Source organism: Tursiops truncatus, chromosome 7 (assembly GCF_011762595.2).
Source record: "Tursiops truncatus isolate mTurTru1 chromosome 7, mTurTru1.mat.Y, whole genome shotgun sequence".
In the NCBI taxonomy this organism is placed as follows: Eukaryota; Metazoa; Chordata; class Mammalia; order Artiodactyla; family Delphinidae; genus Tursiops; species Tursiops truncatus.
In genome coordinates this window covers 1,057,108-1,077,435 of record NC_047040.1, presented here as the reverse complement: position 1 = coordinate 1,077,435, position 20,328 = coordinate 1,057,108, and the positions used below count along the sequence as shown (strand labels likewise).

Sequence of the window (20,328 nt, the reverse complement as noted above, 5' to 3'; positions counted from 1 at the left end):
TCCGCCCGTTTCCAGGGGTAGGGGTCCCTGGCTCAGCGTCAGGTGTCCCCTCCCACCCAGGAGGCTTTTCCTCCTGCACAGAGAGTCAGAGCCCGGCAGTGTCACTGGCAGACCACGGCGGCTCGAGTCTTCTCTCAGCCCCACCTGCCAGTGCCTCCCCTCGGGGTCCGGAAGACGCGAGTTCCCACCCTGGGACTCGGTGCACTGCCAAGGTTGCAAGACCTGCTCCTTGGGCCCTGCAGGGCCCCCCAGGAGAAAGCGCTTCCCTGTGGGCCCACACTCCGTCCCCTGCCTGGCTCTGCCCCGGCCCCAGCTTCACACAGCGCATGGTGGGCTGAGCGTTGGGTCCTGACCACACAGGCTGGGGGCCTCCTCAGCCCGGCGTACAGGCCCCGCCCCCAGCCCGTGGGCTGCCCACCAAGGCCGCTGAGGCCAGATCCACCTGCCCACTGTTCTCTGCTCCTCCCGGGCTGGCCGACAGGGGCCCCCAGCCTGGCCACCTCTCCCGTCCTCCCTGCCGACTCAGCCCCTTCTCTCAGGCGGACTCCCTGGGGAAGACCCTCGGACCGACGGCCCTGCAGCCCGGGGCACCTTCGTCAGGAGCAGCAAAGATTGGGACAGCCAGTCAGAGAGAGGTCCGTTCCTGGAGCACCACTCAGCGGCCGCGTGGTGCAGAGGAATCATCGTGTCCTGGGCATGCTGGGATCTTGGCCCACGAGGCGAGCACGGGGCCCGCCTACAGGAGCTCAGGAAGCATCTAGGTGAGCGAGCAAGGTGATGCCTTGTAGGCCGACCTGCCTCTTCCTGAAAATGACAACTGGAATCTAGGTCCTCCTTCGGCCACGTGGCGGACCCTGGTGCTTCTGGGCCAGCTCCTCCCAGGGGCGAGTCCTCCACGGGGTTCTCAGAGGATGTCTCGAGCCTGACCGAGCCCTGGAAACTGCTCTTTGCTTTGGGGACCCAGCCCGAGGGCTCTCCGGGTGATGAAGAAATGCTGGAAGGCCTCAAGTGCGGAAGACCGACTTCCCTTGAGGTTCCGCGAGGTCTCGGGTGCTGCATCTGCGTGGACACATATGTCCTTGGCCCCAAACCTCTGGGGCTGGAAGCAACCTCAGACCTGCCCCAAGACGAGTGGAAGATTCCGGGAGTGAAGAGCCAGGCTTGTCTGGGGCGGAGGGAGCGGCCTGGCTTGGTTTAACGTGACGGTCAGCGGTCAGCCGCAAAGTGCGTGGCCGGGGGCTCTCTGGCATCACCCTGCAGGCAGAGTCTTTGCAGGCTTTGGGTAGAAGCTGGCTCTAGAACCAGCAGCCCGGCCATATGGACTGGAGAGAGAAAAGATGAGAAGCCAGCGATGGTCCAGGAGGGAAGAGGTGCGGAGGGGCCCACGGAACCAGGCAGGGAGGGAGCCAGCCAGCCCAGCCGGAATGCAGCAAGCTTCCGGTGGCCTGGGCCGGGAGAGCTTCGCCCCAACACGCCAGACGGTGCCTGGACACCCCGGGTCCCGGCTTACCCCTTCCCCGGGGACGGGCCAAGGCGCCGGGGCGAGGAAGGCGGCACAGGGAAGCGTGCGCCAGGCGGGCCCAGGGCTGAGGGTGGGGCCTTCTCCTCCAGTGGGTGCGCAGACCCCAGACTCGGCCGCCCCGCCCGCGCAGCTCCTCCCCAGCGAGCCCCGCGTGCACGAGAGGCCTGCCCAGGCTGCTGGCAGATCAAAGGGCCCCGCAGAGCTGAGCAGGCTGCCAAGTCTGCCTTAAAGTCTGAGCCGGGCGGGGGGACAGGTAGGACCACCTTGCGGAACAAGAGAACCCGTGTTTCGTCTGACCTGCTGACCCCACGGTGCTCAGCAAGGGCCTCCTCCCGAGGCAGCCCCTGCCCCGGCTTGGGGAGCAGCTCGGTCTCAGAGCAGAGTCAGTCTTCTGGGGGTTGGGACGAGGCCCACGTCTGGGGGGCCTCCAGAGTCCCACTGAGTGTCTGGGCAGAGTGGGGGCCAACTTTGGGTCTCCACACTGGGGCGATCCCGGGGTGGCCTTGGGCCGAGACCCTTTATAAGGACGAGAGACACATTCCCGAGCTGACGAGTGAGGGACTCTGAGTGTTCTCCCACCTCCCCCCAGAGGCAAGGAGCTGCAGGAAGCCGGTGGCATCCACGAGGCCCACAGGGTGGCTCCCCCTCCCACCCCCAGGCTCTGGGGAACCCTGTCAGGGACCCTGATTCCGTCTGCAGACGCCCCGCCTGGCGGAGCCCCTGCTCAGCCAGTGTCACATTCCCCTCTATCAGCCACACCCCGTGGCATCTACGTCCTCTCTCAGGCTGCGGCCTGGGGCCCCCGTGCCCTACAGAGGCGGGGGGACCCTGTGTCCTCCACTGACTCCCAGGGCATCACAACACCTCCGGGGCCCCAGTGGGTCAGGGTGTGGCAGCCTACCTGTCCTGCCCAGTGCCCTCTGACCCCGTGCCTTACTGCCAACAAGATGGGGCCCTCGTCAGGGACACGGCTGGCAGTGGCGGTCGTCAGCAGACACGTGGATGGAATTGCTCAGTCTATCTGAACACTTGCTTTGGGGGCTCCCCTGTTGCTCCGCAATAGCTGGGGAAGGGGAGCACGGGCCCGTGGGGATCCAGAGGTGGAGGCCAGCGGGCCGGCAGCCCTAGTGTGTGGATCCGGCGACCCGCTCACTCCCCGTCTTCTGAGCAGCGGAGCCCACCATGCCCTGACCCCGCCCTGGCCGGAGAAAGGAAGTGGGGGGCAGGGTGCTGCCCTTCAGGACTCGGGGTCACTCCTCGAGAAGACGGAAACGTGGGAGAGCACAGGCCCCCTTCCGAGATGACTCTAAATGGTCCCTTTCTTGTCAGCCCTCCCTTGGTGTAAGCAGAGGGCAAGTCCACCACACACCCACTCGTTCAGGGACGATGCCACTTCCTTTTCATGAGCAAACCACTCACCTTCCTCCCTTCCTTCCATTGCACGTCTGTGCCCGCACGTCTGGCGGACCAGGGCCCCAAAGCAGGAGGTGGTGGTCTTGGCTGGAGCCACAGCAGCCACGTGTGGGCTCACGAGGCGCTCCCCAGTGTGACCCGGCCCTGGCTCCCGAAGCCCAGGCGGTGTGGGGATCCCTCACCCTGGGCGGCCCCAGACGGGCACTAGCTCTGAACGGCAGGGCCGGGGCAGTGAGTGGGGGCCTGGCAGAGGCAGCTGTGCCTCAGGAACAGCGGAGTCCCGGCAGCTGGCACTGGGGCAGCTCCTCTGGGCTTCATGACCTGGGACGGGCCCCTTCCCTCGCCCAGTAACAGTGTCCACGTCTGTACAACATAAGCACTCCCCTGGGCGGGGCAGCAAGGAAGGGGGCTCTGCGGGCCGGGCAACTGGATGGAAGAGGTGAAGGAACACTGCAGGTGCACAGGCATCTCCTCTCCGGGTCCCCGAAGCCCCGTGACCTGGCAGAGCCGCCTCGAGCCGTGACCACCTAGCAGTCAGCTGCCTCCGCACCCGGCCTTCCAGCTCCTTGTCAGCAAGGCCCTCTGGCAGGCGCCGGCCCCTCCAGAGCCGGAAGGATGGTCCCGCCTGGCATCCCGCTGGGCCACAGGCCAACACCGTGGCAGGGCCTTCATTACTGCCTCCTCTCAGGCCCTGAGAAGGGGCCCCCAGGAGCTGGGTCCATGCTGGGCACAGACCTCCCTCCTAGATCCTCACAGAGGAAATAAGGAAACTGAGCCGAGTGCCACATCCAGAATCACGCTGCGGACAAGTGGGAGGGCCGGGATTTGAACTCGGGTCTGATCCGTTCGCTCCAGGACAGGACCAGGGAGCCAGCCAGTGCCGGATACCACGACGATGCATCTCCTTTCCTCACGGAGGCTTCCTGTCACTTTCAGTCATCAAGGGTCCTGATGATGGAAAACTGGCAAGAAACTGCACCTGGTGGGGAGGCACGCCTGTGCCCTGGGAAGAACCTCCGCCCCAGCCTGGCCCCTGGCCTCCACTCGACCCCCTCAAGTGCACAGAGGCTGAGCACCCATGAAGCCACCCAACGTGGAGGAGACCAAGAGGAACACAGCCAGAGCCCCGCACCCCCGGGGAGGGGAGGGTGCCCGGCTGCCATCCCCAGTTCTCCTTACAGCCATTCTCCAAAGGGACACTGCGCCCCTCACTTACCCGCCTCCCCTCGACGTCAGGGAAATGAGAGCTCGGATCCAGCTGGGGGCGTGTCTCCCCACTAGGGGACATTAGGGGAAGGGCCCTGGCTGCGAGGGTCGTGACCTCTGGAGGGGAATGACACAGGGACCTTGCAGGCAGTGGTGAGGATTTCTCTAGGGGATGGAGTCATCGTACACCTGGGAGGGGCGTGTGTAGGGGCCGTGCCCGTGACCACCATGTCCTGAAAACCGGCCACGCGAGCACGGCACGTGGACATTCTGGCCACACCCCTGTCTGGAGGCCCAGAAACGCACTGGACGCCGACGCCACCCTGAGAAATCTCCCCGTCTGGCCAGATTAAGAGGAGGCGACGGATCCCCGTAACAACGGCAGTAAGCGTGTGTGACTCCATCGAGCCTCCGGCCGTCTGGCTCCTGCCTGACCCGGAAGCACGTGGCTGGAGGCGAGCTCCTAAAGAGAAGGGGGGGCAGGGGCCCGGCGGGCATGGGGGAGGCATCCAGGCAGCTGCACCGGGCACGGGCAAGCAGGGACGGGCTGGCCTGAGCGCTGCACGGGATCTGGGAGTCACCAGCGGGACCGGGCGGCAGGTGCGTGAGCAGGGCCGGGGCCAGCACGCTGGGGTAGGGGCCTCCCAGCCCCTCTCACACGATGACTCGGTGTCTCTGGGCGAGGGGGTAGAAGGCTGCAAGGCCCCTCTGTGGCTGCTGAGCCAGCACTCAGGGAACCCCAGGGGAGGCGTGGGGCCCTCCTTCCTGCCCTGCTGTGAGGTGAAACCATTAGCCCCCAGGTTCAAGGTCTGGGCGCCCTTATTGGCACAGGGTGGTTACCCTGGGGTCCTCTTCCAAGGGTGCCTATTTACTGCATTTCCCCCCATTTCAACCAATCAGGCACCCAGGGTCATGGCCTGGTGGTCTCTGGGGCCTTTGCACACGTATCAGGAGAGCAGGAACGGGGTGGGGGAGTGCAGCAGCCGGCAAGGAAGAAACGGAGGCGCCCTCAGCTCCCGTCCGCCCGCCCCGGTCGCTCACCTCACTTCCCGCGGCCCGCATCCCCATCCTCTGCGGCTACCAGCACTGTCCACCCGCCCTGCACGGTCCCCCGCCGCCTCACTCACTGTCACGCTCTCCTCAGCCCCCAGCGATCTGACCTGTTGTCGGCCCGACGCCATCCCTTCCCCAAGAGGTCACCTGCCACCGCCCAGCGGCCCAAGCCAACGGACAAGCTTCTGCCCCCCTCGCTCGCTTCTCGAGCATCCAAAGCATCACGTGGAGGGGACACAAAACCCGCTGACGATCTCCAACAACTAACTCGTTGGTTTTGCCTCTACGCAGGAACGGGCGCGCGCGAGGTCTAGACTCTTGGCTAGTTTCCCACGTACAGCCCCCCACTCTCCTCCACATAAAAAATCAAGTGTGAGCTGGAGCCGCGGGAGAGGAGGCTGAAATGGGCGCGGGGCGAGGGGCCGTAAAGGCGTGCAGGCCAGGTGCGGGCGGGGGACAAAGGGGACCAAGGCTGTGGAAGCGGACGCGCGAGGCACGCGGCCAGGGTGCAGGAAGGCACGGCCTGATCCGAGGAGAGAGAAAACGGGAGGGATGCCGACTTCGGCTGGGGGCGGGGAAGCCCCTGATAGGCGCGCGGAAGGCGTGATGTCACGTCCGGCGGGGGAAGCCCTGCCTCAGCACCCCCGCCCCCGCCCCCACAGGTGGTGCCGCCGCCCCGGGCGCTGGGAGTGGAGGGCCCGCCCTCGGGGACCCCGGACACGGCCCGCGCGCTCCGGGCCACCCCGCTTCCCTCCAGTAGTCAACAGATCCGCGCGAGCCGGGCGGCCCCGGGGGCAGGACGGGCGCCCCGTGCGCCTCGGATCGCGCCCCCGCGCCGCGCCCCGCCCCGCCCCTGCGCGCCCCGCCCCGCGCGCCCCTCCCCGCCCCTCTCCCGGGCAGCCGAGGGGCCGGGCCGGGACTGCGCGCTCGCCTGCCGCGCTCTGGGCCGCCGGAGAGAGCGGCCGGACCTCGCGCCCCGCGCGCCCCGCGCCCAACCGCCGCCGGCTTTTGTTGTCTCCGCCTCCCCTGCCGCCGGCGCCTCCGGACCGCGAGCCGAGTGCGCCGGGACCTTGGCTCTGCCCTTCGCGGGCGGGGGCTGCACGGGCCCGGCCGGGGGCGCCGCCGGCCGCGCCATGGAGCTCCGGGCCCGAGGCTGGTGGCTGCTGTGCGTGGCCGTCGCACTGGCCGCCTGCGCCCACGGGGACCCTGCCAGCAAGAGTCGGAGCTGCGGCGAAGTCCGCCACATCTACGGGACCAAGGGCTTCAGCCTGAGCGACGTGCCCCAGGCGGAGATCTCGGGTGAGTGACCCGGCGCTCCCGGGTCTCCCCTGCGCCCCCTTCTCTCTCCCGTTCTGCCCTCGTCCGCCCTGCGCCTCCGCGCCCCGAGCCGCCCTCCCTCCGCCCGGTCTCCTCTGCTCCGCTCGGCCGCCCCCCGGCCCCCAACACGCACACCGGCCCCTTCCCGGCGGAGCTCTCCTCGCCGGGCGGCGGACCGGGCGGTCCCCGGCTCGGTGCGTCCTCCGGGACAGGCAGGGCTGAGCTGCGGGGCCGGCTGTCGGGGCGCAGCCGACGGCGGCCATGGGCTGGGGACTCCCACCGGCTGTGCGGCCCTCTCCGGGAGGCGCCTCGGGTCGGCCCGGGGATTCCCGGGGGTCCCCGGCAGAAGCAGCCTAGGGGCCCCGGGGAGGGGCGGGGGCGAGGGTGGAGAGGCTCGACCTCTGCCACCGGGAAGGGAACATCACCTCGCAGGGATTCCTGCCCGGGGAACTTGTGCTCGCCTGGCACTCAGGGCCGCCTCGGGCGGGGAGTCCAGCTGCAGGTGGTCGGCGCCTTGGATCCCGCCCAGGGGCCGTGTCATTTCTTTGTAAGAGCATCGCCGTCTCAGGCGGCCTCAGCCTGCAGCTGCCCGCAGTCCTGCCCACACCCTCCCTGCAGGCCTCTAAGGAGCTCTGGGGACTGGAGTGAGGGTGGAGGTCTAAGGATTTCACAGACACCCCCAGGCTTTTTCCTCCAACTGCGAATGTGTCCAGAACCACCGTGGGTCTGCGCGTCTGTTCAGGGGGCCTGGGACACGGTGGCTGAGAGCGGAGCAGACCAGCTTCCTGCCCTGGGGAACTCCTCCCAAACTGGGGCGGGGGTGGGGAGGGGGCATTCGAGTAGTGACACGGGGGACATGGAATGACCACAGCCACAGGAGTTCTGAGCGAGAGAGGAGTGTGAGGGGCAAGTCCGTGGCCGTGTCTTGCTGGGGAATGGGAGGGGGCAGCCAGGCCCTGGACCCCGGCCCCCAGCAGGGCAGGACCCACAGAAGCCTCTGCCTTGATACCTTGACAGCCCCCTGCCCCGGGTTCAAGTCCCCCAAGGTAGGCCTTCCTGTGCCTCTGTCTGCTGGCAAAGCCCTGTCATTGTCAGGGCTGCCACCTTCCCTAGGGGACAGGTTTTGGGGGGCACATCTGGGTGCCTGGGGCCAGCACACGTTGGTTCATAAGCCCCGCCACCCGCCGTGCAAACAGAGGAGCTAATGCCCGGGAATCCCTGGCCTTTCGGTTGAATCCCTTCCCCTGGACACCAGGGTCTCAGGGCAGCTGAGCAGCTGCCCTCACCCAGCCCCGATCTTAGACGGCACTCCAAGGTCCCCTCGCCCCACAGCTCTCTTTCACACGTCCACTCCCACTCGGCTGCTGTGTCCTCGGGACCATCCTAAACTTGATCGCATCCACAGGCCTCTGTCCCAGTTAGGCTGAGAGACAGAGTGGCAGAGTCTGGGCAGCCGTCAAGGGCTAGGAGAGAGCAGGGCAGGCTGGAGAAGGTGAGGCGGGGCCGGCGGGGGGCTGGGTCTTGGCCTCCTTGGGCTGGGGCTGCAGTGGGTTGGGGACCCGGGACCAGCAGAGTGCCTTGCTGCGCACATGACGGAGGGGGGGTGTACGGCCGCCCAGCAGCTGTCCAAGCACCGTGCCAGCCAGGGCTTCAGGTGCTGCCCCCCCGGGGCCTGGACAGCGCCCCCTCCTGACCAGTGCCCGTGGCTTCTCCATCCCAGATCCAGGGGCTTCTGGGAAGCTGCTCTCCCCGACCCCCTATGGCTTCAGCCTCCCCCGTAAGCACCTGAACTGGAGAGTGCCCTGCAGGGCCCAGGCCCCGAGGAGAGTGCCGGTGCCACGTGGGGTGAAGGAAACAGGGTGACCTCCCAAGGCAGCGGCCAGTCCTGTCCTCTCCTGCTCCCAGCAACTTGGCCGGGCTCTGTGGAACGGGCGCCCTCTGGTGGCCCCATGGTGACACGCTGCTCTCGGGGATCCGGGCCTTTGGTCTCCTGTCCTGCCAGCCGGCAGGCAGACTTCTCCAGCCTGGGGAGCCCCCGGGGTGGACGCCTGGGCTGGCTGGTGGGGTAGAGACTCGATGCTTGCTAGTCGTTGGAAGGGAGGGAGGGCGGCCCTGGGTCTTTGGGTGGGCTTTCCGGCCAGTGCCTGCCCGGGAGAGCAGAAATGGTGGGGGCTCATGAAGGAGGGACCATCAGTGCGCACGGGGCTCCCGCTCGTGACTGTGTGTAGTGTTTTGGATGGACAGCCAGGCGTGGCCGTGATGAGGACGATGGTCACATCCCCTCTTACGGGCTGCACAGCGCAGGTAGCCCTCCCTCCGGCCAGAGCACTGTGTGGAAGGTGAGGGGAAGCTACCTCTCTAGCTGGCTCCCTCTGCAACACTGGGGAAAAGCCCAGCCCCGGGCTGCATCTCACGCACGCACATGCACACACGCGCGTGCACACGCACACACGCGCGCACACGCACGCACACGCACGCACGCACACGGGCTGGCCATCTTCTGTCTCTGCCTGTGGGGTGGCTTCTGGTCCCCAGATGTCTCCTGAGCATCTGCTCGGCCTCCTGACACTTGACACGGTTTGCCGTGTATCTCTCCGACCCTTCGCTGAGGCCCTGGGGGCAGAGGCCACCTCTGTCTGTGCTGTTCTCTAGTAGCCACGGAGCCTGGCGCGGTTCCTGGCACAAAGTAGGTTCTCAGTCACAACTTGCTGGAGACCCGCACACGGCCTGCTGTATGCCAGCCGTGGTGGGTGGGCAGTGGGAGACGGAGGGCCTGGGCACAGGAGAAGGGGCCTGGACTTTGGGGATGGAGGTCAGAGGGGAGCATGGGCCTGTCAGTGCAACACGGACTGGTGGGCAGCCCCTCTGCTCCTGGACCCCGGCTGCCTGTGGATTCCCCACCGAGGACCACCCCTTAGCCTCCCAGCAGAAACCGCTGCTTCTCTGTGCCGTCCTGCCCGAGGCTGAGAGCCCTCCGAGTCTGTCCCTCAGCCGTGAGGCTCTCGCAGGCCATCTGCATACAGCCCGGCCTCACAGCAGACGGTTGTGCGCACGCTGCCTGTTCAGAGGGCAGAGGCCCCCATGTGCCTGGCTTGGGGCCCCAGGGTGGTCCGTGGCCTCCAGCTGCTGCTGTCCCTTCACCACTAGAGCAGCTGAGGTTTCATCATCCCCAGCGTGAGGGCAGGATACGCCCCCCGCCCCCGCCGCTGTGGGGAGAACCACAGGTAGGGGGGCCACCTGCACGGTGCGGCGGCCTGGCCCTTGCTGGTGCCGGACACGCCGCGTGCTCCTCCGAGGGGCGGGACGTCCTCCGTGGGCCTGGGCTCAGAGGCCAGCCCTGCCGTGTCAGCCTTCCCGCCACCACCACCCCCGACCTGGCTTCTCTGTGCCTCTGTTTCTTCACGTGTGACAACGGGAATAGTCACGACCACCGGAAGGCTGCAGGAGGGGTGCGTGCGGACGCCATGCACTCTGCGGCTGCCTCAGGCATGTCCTCCCCTCTGCCCCCCGCCCTAGAGGCCCCTGAAGGGCCTGCAGGCAGTGGTGTCTGGAACTTGGGAGCCCTCAGCGTGGGTCCCTCCGCGTGACTGTCTAGCTGGTACAGCGGATGAGGAGGGGTCTTCGCAGACCTGCTTCACAGAAAAGTAACTGAGGCCGAGAAGCCCCACAGCTTTCTTCAGGGGCCTCGGCCCACGTGGAGCTCTGAGGTCTAGAGCCCAGTCTGTTGACTCCAAAGCCGGTGGCATTAACTGCTGAACAGTCCTGGGCTCTGTGTCCTCTGGAAGCCTCGTGCCACCCCAGCCTGGAGGCCTGAAATGGGGCCTCGAGGGCAGGCCCTTATGGGCCACCAGCTGCCTTCTCCTGGTCGTAGACTCCACTGCTTAGGCCGGGTTAGAGCTCCTCTTAACTGGATCGCCTCCTGGGCCTTCTCCGGGGCCTCCCTGCCTCCACCCCGACTGCTGCCGGTGACTCGGCCTTCCATGTGGCCGGGCCTCACCCTGAGCTGGTCCCGGGAGCCTGTCCGGTGAAGGCCTGCCACCCCTGCCCTGCTAGAGAGGGCTGTTCCAGGGGCGTGAATCAGGCGGCCCTGCCCGGGGTGTACACAGAGGATGGACCAGCTGTGTCCTGCTGGTCGACCCTAAGAGCAGCCCCTGGCGTGTCCCCAGCACCATGCTGGGCCAGGTCCCCCAGGAGTCATGGACAGATGCCCCATCCAGGGGTAGGTGAGTCCAGAAGACAAGGCAGGCCGGTCTTGGTAGACTGGTTCCATGCCAGTCCTAATAAGGGACAGCGTGAGCCCGTGGTGGACAGGGCTGCAGGGCCACTGAGGCCTCCCAGGAGAGGGACTGAGGACACTCCCGCCAGGCGGCAGGTGGGCTTCGGAGCCGCGAGGAGAGCAGAGGGTGTGTGGGTGCTCCGGGCCTGTGCTAGGCCACCCCATGCACGGGCGCAGGTGTCAGCCTGGCTGGTCCTAGACAGGGAGACAGGCCAGGAGAGGGGCTCACCCAAGGCCACGCCGGTATCAAATCGGGCCCAGGCCTGGACACGCCCAGGCGGTGAGAGGTTGGTCAGCTCTCCTATAAGCCAGACCCTCCTCCCTGAGTCCTGGCTTGGTTCAGGAAGATTTCAGACCAAGACTCAGGGCCCAGGCCTTGCCTGTCTGATGTCTCTGCCTGGTCCCTGGCACCAGCTGTGACCACATCTAGCCGTCAGCACAGCCCTGTGGGGTCAGGTCATCACCCACGTTTGGGAGAGGACACAGGCTCAGGAGGGTGAGGGCTCCAGCCTGGGGCACCTACCCCGTGCCAGCTGGCGGCATTCTTGCCACGTGTGTCTAGGAACAGGCCTGGGCAGGTGCTCTGAGCTGCCTGAAGTCTCTGGGCGGAGATGGTTCAGGCGGAGGTGCTGCAGTCCTCCCCAACCCCAGGCCCTACGCCCTGTCCCCAGCTGTGGGGTGGGGGCTGTCCTGTCCTCCCAGCCGTGACCCCTGCAGTGGGGGCAGGGCCGGGGCTTCCAGCTTTCTCGACTGTTCTTGGTCTCGCCATGGGTGCAAGGGAAGCTCTGGGTGTGAGGGGTGCACACTGGCTTTCCTGGCAGGAATCTTGGACTCCTGGGTAGATTTAGGAGCCCCTGAGGGGGCCAGGCCATACCCACCCCACCCCTCGCCTGCCTGTGGCCTCAGCGTTGGCTCCCACCAGCTCCTGGCTGGCTCACCTTCCTGGCACACGCGCCCCCTCCTGCCAGGTCGGCCCTCCCCACACCCACCCTCGGCACACGCCCATCACCATCCTCCCTCCGGGGCTTGGCCCTGCTGCTCAGCTTCCCAGGCATCCCCAACACACCCACTGCTCTCCAGGGCTCTCCCTGTTTTCCCGGGGTGCTCCCCAAGTCTGGGCAACCTCAGCAGTAAGTATGCTGAGCGCCGCCCGTGTGGTGCCGGGCTGGGCTGGGTGCTGGGGTCAGGCGTGCGCCCGCTTCCCCCGGCTGCTGGCACAGGTGCAGCAGGCTAGGTGGCCTCACAGCAGGAGTTTATCGTCTAGCAGTTCAGAGGCTAGAAGTCCAAGATCAAGGTGTCACGGGGCTAGGACCTCCTGAGGCCGTGAGAGAGAAGCTGTTCCAGGGCCTCTCCTGGCTCCTGGGGGTTGCAGGCGATCCTTGGGGGCCCTTGGTCTGTAGTCTCTGGGTTTGTCGTTATGAGTAGGTGTCCCTGTGCTGGTCTGCTTCTGAATTTCACTTTATGGAAATGAGAACACCAATCCTATCAAGTTAGGGGCCCAACCAGTTACATTTGCAAAGACCCCACACTCAAATGAGCTCACGTCCTGAAGTCCTGGGGGGCATATGTCAGAGTCCTGGGGGTTCATATGTCAAGAGTCCTGGGGACTCTGACATACGAACGAGGGCCAGGGTTCAGCCCACTGCAGGCTTGGCTCCTCACTCTCGGGTGCGTGCTGTCCAGGGCGGGGATCCTGGGCTCTGGGTATTTTGGTGGGTGTCTCCTCAGGACAGGCCCATGCCACAGGCTCAGGGTCTCGGCCCCGACGTGCACCGGGGCCTTGGTGCTGGAGTGAGGGTGTCAGACCATTCTCACCCCCACCAGCCTGCAAGCTTCTCAGGAAAATGGCCAGAGCTCTGCACCCTGTAGGCCTTAACTTCTCCAACTCCAACTGAGTCCGAGAGGAGGGCCGGGGGCCACTCATTCTGACATTCAGAGTCTGGTAACTGCCGACCTGCTGACGCATCTCACTTGTGGCACGTCCCAGAGCCTGGCTGGGCAATGAGGGGCTGAGCTGATGACCTTCGTGGGGGTCAGGGGCACCCGTCTGGGAGAGTTGTGGCTCGCTGGCAGCAGCTTGCCGTGGACAGGCTGGGGCTCCCCCCACAACAAGTGCGAGGGCCCCTGAGCAGGGCACACAGCGTGCGGGGCAGGGTGTGGGGAGGGGAGGTGGGCGGGCTGCTGGCTCCTGGCTCCGTGGCCCAGCCGAGGACGCTGGCTGCCGATTTGTACGAAGTGCTCCCTGGGTTCTAGAGGCTTGGCTGGATGACAGGCCAGGCCCGGCGGGCTCCGTCCACCCTGCTCCCTCACCATCTGCCCTGACCTCGGGCCCCTGGAGGCCCAGCGCCCTGCCTGCCGCCCCTGCTGCATCTTGGAGGAGGAGAGCTGTGCGGGCTCAGACTCCGGCGGGGGGAGGCCAGGCAGTTTGCGACCTGGCCGAGTCCGGGGCTGCGGGGAGGCAGGAGATGGAAGATGGGTCCAGCATCAGGTGAGGACCAGCCAGCAGCACCGTGAGGCAGGCCTCCCATCAGCTCGCGCGTCTGCAGTGTGGCGGAGCCCAGGGCCCTACAGGTGGACAGGATGGACAGGGTGGCCACAGCCGGGCCTGGGGCCAAGGAGAGCACCTGGGCTGGAGCAGGCCAGCAAGCGGAGGCCCTGCAGGCCTCGCCTTCCTCACCACTCCTTCCCACCCACTGAAGTGTCCAGGAGCCAGCCCCGGCCTCGGTCCAAGGCCCTGCGTCCTTAAGCCGTGCCCTGGCCTCCACTGGCCCATTGCCTGGCAGCCCCTCCCAGCCTCCCAGAGCGGGCAGGACGGGGTGCCTGCAGGGCAGGCCGAGTACCACCTGGTGTGCAGGTGGGGAAGCTGGGTCCCAGGAAGGGGTCCCCAGTGCTCAGAGCCCTGTCCCTGGGTAGCTTCTCCTCCGTGGCCTTGCTGCCCTGGCCCAGGTTTGTCCCAGGTATCTGGTGTGGGCCCCGGGCAATGGTGCCACCCATTGAGGGGGTGCCCCAGAGAGGAGGAGGTCAGGGGCGAGCCCACGCAAGCCTGCCTCGTTGGGGCGCTGGGGGGCATCCGTGTGGCCCTGTCCTTAGGTGCTGGGCGTGTGTTCCAGGCTGCAGGGGTGAGGTGGGCCAGAGGACAGAGCTGGCGGGGAGGCCACAGAGCTCCCACAGGTACAAGGAAAGACGGGCCCTGGCAGGCCCCAGAGGACTGAGGGGCTCCAAGGCTAGGACAGGTGGGTGAGCCCCAGGAGGGGCTGGGTGGGGTGTCCGGGAGAGGAGCCGGCCTAAGAGAGGTGCACGTGAGGACTCGGGCTGCAGGAGGGCCCGGCCAGCCGGCCGGCAGGAGAAGACAAGGTCAGCCTCCGCTCAACTCTAGCCCAAACTCTGCCAGCCCACCACCTCAAGGAGGGCATCCTAAGCTCAGAGCTGGTCCTGCCGATGGGCACCAAATGCCCGCGCCCCGCCTGCTTGGAAGGGACGAGGAGAGGCTGGCCAGGCAGGAGGCAAGGCCCTTCACCCTCCTACCCGTCCATCCATTCATCCGCTCTGTGCTCACCCTCAAGCTATGGGCCCCACCCCCGGAAGGTCAGGGTCTAGTGAGAAACCCCGCAGTCCGGAGCCAGGCAGCCACTGGCCGTATCCTGAGCCGCGTCTGCGCCCCGGCTGTTGGCCCTGGGGGTGGATTAGGCTGCAGTGCTCCCAGCAGCCTGAGGGATAGGCCAGCACGTCTCCCTCTCAGGCGGGCAGCCAGACCCTGGACAGGTGCACCTGGCAGCGACTGTGGCCCCGTGTCTCCCTGGCGGGGACATTTCTTGGGCCCGCCATCAGCACCAGAACCTGTGGAGGTCTGTGGCCTGTGCACACCTTCGGACAGCATCCCCAGTGCTGAGGCCCACTCTCTGAGCCTGAGGGTGGCCGTACAGGCTCGTCTGTGTGTCTAAGCGCATCCTGGGGCCACCTGTGGACATCTGGGCCCTGTGGTGAGCCATGTGTGACTGTGTGCGTCCTCGAGTGTCTGGGGCTACGGAGAGTGCATCCCACACACCTGGGACCATCTGCAGGCCCTGGGGAGACAGATGATGCCACCTGCTTCAGGACCGGCTGAGGTGTTCACTCCCACCTCCCTTCATCATGGAGTTCGGGACACACCGGACCCATAGGGGTATTTTAAAGGGACGAGGCTCTTAAAACGTTAAGCCCCGCCGTCCCTGACCCCCCTCCCCTGGCCTGGCAGTGGCCGCCCACAGGACACTCCAGGCGCCTTGCTGGTCTCCCTTCCAGTGACCTAACGCCCAGGGACTGCCACCTCCCCGTCACTGTATGTTTGGGAGCTGCTGCAGGTCAGACACACAGCTAACCGCCCCAGGATAAAGTGGGTGTTCCCAGCCGGGAGGCGTTCCCGGGGGGCGTTTTTGGTTGTCACAGCATTTAGGGGAGGGGACAGGGACGCCGGGGACCCATGAAGTGCAGGACTCTCCTGAACAGGTGGGAGGTGGTTCCTGAAACGCCAGTCCCACCCCATGAGAAGCCCTTGAACCGAAGCTCCAGGCAGGATGGAGCCAGCGGCTGAGGGGGCAGAGGGGAGGGGGCACCCCTCTGCTTTGGGGCCAGGACGGCCTTGCAGGGGTGGTGGTGGAGTCAGCTCCAGAAGGATGGGCAAGCTGGGGTGGGCAGACGTGGGTGTGCAGGCAGGTAGGTCATTTGAGGCTGGGGTCCTTCACCAGGGTGCACCGGAGAGGCCCAGGTTTAGGGGTCAGGGAGTTCATGAACTTGACTGAGAAAGAAATTAATCTCCTTTTTTGCTAACCTTTAGCATTTCTTGTTACTGTGAACAAGGCGACGATGACATTCTAGAATCTGGGACTTGGTCACCGGTGGAAACTGCTGATTTTTTCATGTCCCTTTACGTTTGTAGCAAATATCTCAAAGTACCGTTTCCACTCACCACAGCTCTGAGTCTCTGATGGGCATCAGGCCTGCAAGATGTCATAGGAAAGCGCATGGGCACCACCTCACGCACCTGTTCATAATGTTCCGACGTCTGCAGCACTGCAGCTAGCTTCCTTCATGATCCTCTGCATAATTTTTTACTTCATTACTTCTTTATTCTGAGAACGGGTCTGCAGTCTTCAGCCAGCGGCCAAGGAGGCCCAGGGCCCAGAGAAGAGGAGGCCTCTGGGCGGCGGGCTGGGCCCCCAGCCAAGGCGGGAGGGCCGGTGGAGCGCCACGTCTGCCCCAGGAGAGCCAGCGGGCCGTCCGGGAACTGGGGCAGAGCGGGGGCCCGGCCAGCTGCCTGCGGGTGAGGGTGATAGGGACACAGAGATCAGTCTCTCTGAGTCACTCGGTAGTGTTCCTTGAGCTCCTACTGTGTGCCGGGCGCTGTCCTCGGTGCTGAAATGCAGCTGCAATGCCATCCGCGCAGGGACTGGAAGGGTGTCAGAGGCTTCATGTGAACTGCAGCTTTGCTGGCCACGGTGACCACGTGTTACTTTTGTAAGTTATAAGTAACAAGAAATAACGTGTGGGTTTAGATACACGCATGTGGTTTGGAACCATACATGTGCCCCTTGACCGCACAGCGAAGACCCCTCCCAGCCTGGGGCGGCCCCTGGCCCACGTGCCGCTCGGCCACTCGCTGTGAGCCGTGGCCTTCTCGCCCCATCCTCCCTGAGGGCTTGAGGCACTCGCTCGGACACAGCTCCCCTCCTGGCCCGAGGGTCCCACGCTGCTCTTGCAGGGCTCTTGCCTTGGGCCCCCCACCCCAGGCATTCCTCCTCTGCTACCTAGAGTTTTCAAGGCCACCCCCCTGGCCCAGGGCCAGTGTCCTTTGGATCCAGTGGCCATTCCCAGTGGCGTGTGTCTTAGGAAACAGGTGGAGCCCTAGCAGAAGCCAAAACCTGGTCTCCTGGACCCGCCACCCAGCCGCCAGGTTTCAAGTCTGGCGCCATGCTCCCTCGCTGTGTGACCTTGGGCCAATTACTGAACCTCTCTGTGCCTCAGAATCCTTTTCTGTAAAATGGGGATGGTAGCAACACCTGCTGTGTGGAGTGGTTGTGAAACTGGGTTCTCGTGTGGAGTGCTCAGCACGGGGCTGTGTCCTGGGGGGGCATCACGGCAGGCGGGGGAGCCTGTTGGAGAGACAGGCCCATCCTTTCTCCAGAGGTGGCTGTGGGGAAGAGTGCCCCCTGGTGGGGAGGGAGGCCAGCCTGTGCTGGCCAGGCCCAGGGATCGACCCCACCCCACACTGGGGGTCTGAGGGATCGGGCTGGAGAGGAGGGGCTCCCTGGTCACTACTGCTGCTTCCTGGCTGGCGCTGTCTCGTGGTGTCCCGTGTTCCCCCTTGGCTGGCCCTGGTCCTGAGAAATTGGGAACTGCAAGAAGAGTTGGCTGCAGGCCCCTGCTGGAGGGGCAGCCCGCGATGGAGGAGTGCTGCCCCAGCACAGGGCCGTGCCACCAGCCAGGAGGGCAGCCTGGGAGGGTGGCAGGTGGTATTCAGACATGAATCCCAAGCAGAGGCCCAGGGGCCCTGCAGGCTCTGCAGAGACGTCGGAGGGTGGGGGGAAGACAGCGCCAGCAGGACCCCACTCACGGCCAGCCCACGGCCAGCCTAGGGGCCTGGCAGCCCGCATCAGAAGGGGCCTCTCCTTGCCCAGGTCATGTGGGGCCTGTCCCGCCCCTTTGACCCCTCTCTGGGGATGGCGCTGACTGCCCTGGGCGGGACCGTCCCACCTCGCCTGCTGGGTGTGGCTGAACAGAGCGGAGACCAAGACCCTGGGTGCCTGAGGGAGCAGAATTCCCGGGCTGCGTAGACACCTGGCCCTTCCCTGACCGATGCGTCAGCTCGACCACCCTGCAGAAACTGAGCTGGAGAGGTCAGGAGGTAGGCTGGCCCACCCGTTCCCACAGCCCCCAGGCCCCACAGGAGGTCAGGGTCCGTCTCTGGGGAGCCGGGAAGCGGGCAAATGCCGAGGTCACCCGGCTGCCCAGGTTGGGAGCCCTCCGTGTGCTTGGGTGGTGGGGGCCCTTTCTGGTGGGTTTGTGCTGCTGCGGGAGTGTCCCGGCAGGTGTCCCTCCCGTGCGGGGCTTGGGCGTGGCCGCTGGCCCCGTGGGCTCCTGCCCAGCTGCCTGACGGTGTTCTAGGTCTCAGCAGCTCCTGGCCACTGACGGGGTGGTGCAGGCTAGCAGGGTGGCCAGGCCACCACTCTGCCCTCATCTTCCAGGAGCCTTCATCTCCGTACCTGGGACCTCTGGGCTGCTGGTGGGCCCCCAGGTGCCCAGCACTTTCATTTCCTTCCCTTCAGTGAAGACAGGGAGGCACTCGGGCCAGTGGAAGGAGACCAGCACTAGGCAACACGTTTGAGACATTGAGCAAGTCTCAGAACCCTCCCAGCCTCAGTCTTCCCATCTGTGAGATGGGGATAAGTGTATCTTCCTGTTGACCGAGACGGTGAGGCCCACCGTTCTCCAAGGAGGTGGGGGCTGTGGGAAGGCAGACCCTGCTCTGACGTCAACCTCTGCCCTCCTGCCGCTGGCATGGGCAGGGTCTGAGGCCCTTTTCCAGGGAGCCTGGAAGGCAGTGCACGTGTGAGCGTGCCCACGCGTGGCGGGGAGTTGCCGGTGGGGAGCCTGAGTGACTTCGGTCCGGCTTCTCCCCACGCCCCACAGAGGGCCGGGCCGCCAGACTTAGCAGATAAAACTACAGGAGACCCAGTGAAATTGCTATTTCAGATAGTTAATAGTTTCGTAGCGTGTGTCCTGAGTATTTAGGTTTCAAATAAACAACGAACACATTTTTAATATGAGTCCACTCCACGTGTTTAGTATAAGCATGTCCCAGATACTGGGGAGCGGGACTGTGTGCTTTCTTGGTGGTAAAATACGCATAATAAAATTTCCCGCCTTGATGACTTTCATGTGCACGTTCAGCGGCGTGAAGCTCACTCACACTGCTGTGCAGCCGTCACCACCATCCACCCGCAGAATTTCATCTTCCCCCACTTTGTACCCATTAAACACTCACCGCCCCCCGCCACCCCGCTCTCTTCAGTGCCTGGGAATCACCATTCTACTGTCTCTATGAATTTGACTCCTCTGGGGACCTCACTTAAGTGGAATCATAACAGTATGTGTCGTTTCGAGACGGGCTTCTCGCGCTCAGCGTATGTTTTCAGGGTACGTCCACGTGGTGGTGCGTGTCGGCCCTTCGTGACTCGGGGCTGAATGGTGCCCGTTGTGTGGGTGTGCCCCGTTTCGTTTATGTGTTCAGCCATCAGTGGACGCTTGGGCTGTTTCCACCTTTTGGCTCCTGCAAATAATGCTGCTGTGAACCGGGGTGGAAAAGATTCTGTTCAAGTCCCCGTTTTCAGTTCTTTGGGGCCAGATACTTTTATTCTGAAAAATACTGCATCGTTTCTCTGAGGCGCACAGTTAGCTGTGTCCCGGCTGTATCTGCGCGCAGGCCCTCCCAATCGTGCCTTTGGGGCTGGGCTCGGTGCCCCGACACCGGCGAGCTGGGTGTGTGCTGCGCACGGAGGTGCTGCCTGGGCGGACGTGCTGAGTCAGCAGCTGGGGACCGTCGCACCTGAGAACTCCCAGGGCCCTCCGGGTGGCCGTCTGCATGTCGCCTGCGGGCAGAGCGTGTCTGTTCCTGCTTCAGCCGCCACCCTCCTGCTCAGGAATTCCCCTGGGACTGGAATCAAGGGAGGTCTTGCGATGGGAGAGGCAGGGGAGGCCAGGATGCTTCTGTGTCTCTTGCAGCGCTCCAAGCTGAGTCGCCTGGGCATGTCACTCTAGCTCCCTGTGTGGCGCCGCCGGCAGCAGTAGAATGGGAGAGAGCAGTTGTCGGGAAGAGGAAAGGATTCTCAAACCCGGAAATGGCTGAGACCCTTGCAGACACCCAGTGAGAGCTCCATCTCATCAGGAGGTGGCCGGGGCCTCCGGAAGAATAAGGGAGTCCTTGTGGACTGTGAAGTCACCCCGCGGCCCCCCTCGCACCAGCGTGCAGATGGCTGTCATGCCGCCTCTGGGGAGGGGTCGGGCCGGGGAGGTGCTGGCTTTCCAGGGGAGGGGGAGGTCTGAGGCTGCGGCTCTGGGGCAGCGCTGCTGTGAAGCCCCTTTCCCTGAATGCCAACACTACACAGAGATCCTTTCTTTGTACGTTTGTCACTCAGCACCGGGTCCAGCCTGGACGCTGGGCAGAGAGGCGAGAGGAGAGGAGGCGAGAGGAGAGGAGGCGAGAGGAGAGGAGGCGAGAGGAGAGGAGGCTCCCACCAGCAGGCCGAGCAGCTCTGCTGCTGCTGCTGAGAAGGGGGGCCAGTCGGAAAGCCCCCAGGGAGGGCTGCGCACGGTCGGGGAGGTTAGAGGCTAGGCAGGTGCTTCTGCCCAGAGGGACCTGGAGGGCTTCCTGGAGGAAGGGAGAGGTGAGTGGGCCTTGAAAGAGAGCAGGGCAGGGGAGAAGGGTGCGTGAGACCAAGGGGTTAGTGGAAGCAGCAGGTCAGAGCGGATGCCAGCAGGGATGGCCGTGACCTCAGAGAGGCTGCCA

General features: G+C 65.3%; 1 protein-coding gene across 1 annotated transcript in view; it reads left to right on the top strand.

Moving 5' to 3' along the window:
- Positions 1–5,919: 5,919 nt before the first annotated feature.
- The window catches only part of GPC1 (glypican 1), a 29,294-nt gene continuing 14,885 nt past the window's right edge, over positions 5,920–20,328 (top strand). Inside the window, exon 1 of the mRNA XM_033859436.2 lies at positions 5,920–6,493. Coding sequence (XP_033715327.1) covers positions 6,328–6,493 — 166 coding nt within the window. The 5' untranslated portion in view covers positions 5,920–6,327. The remainder of the gene's footprint in view (positions 6,494–20,328) is intronic.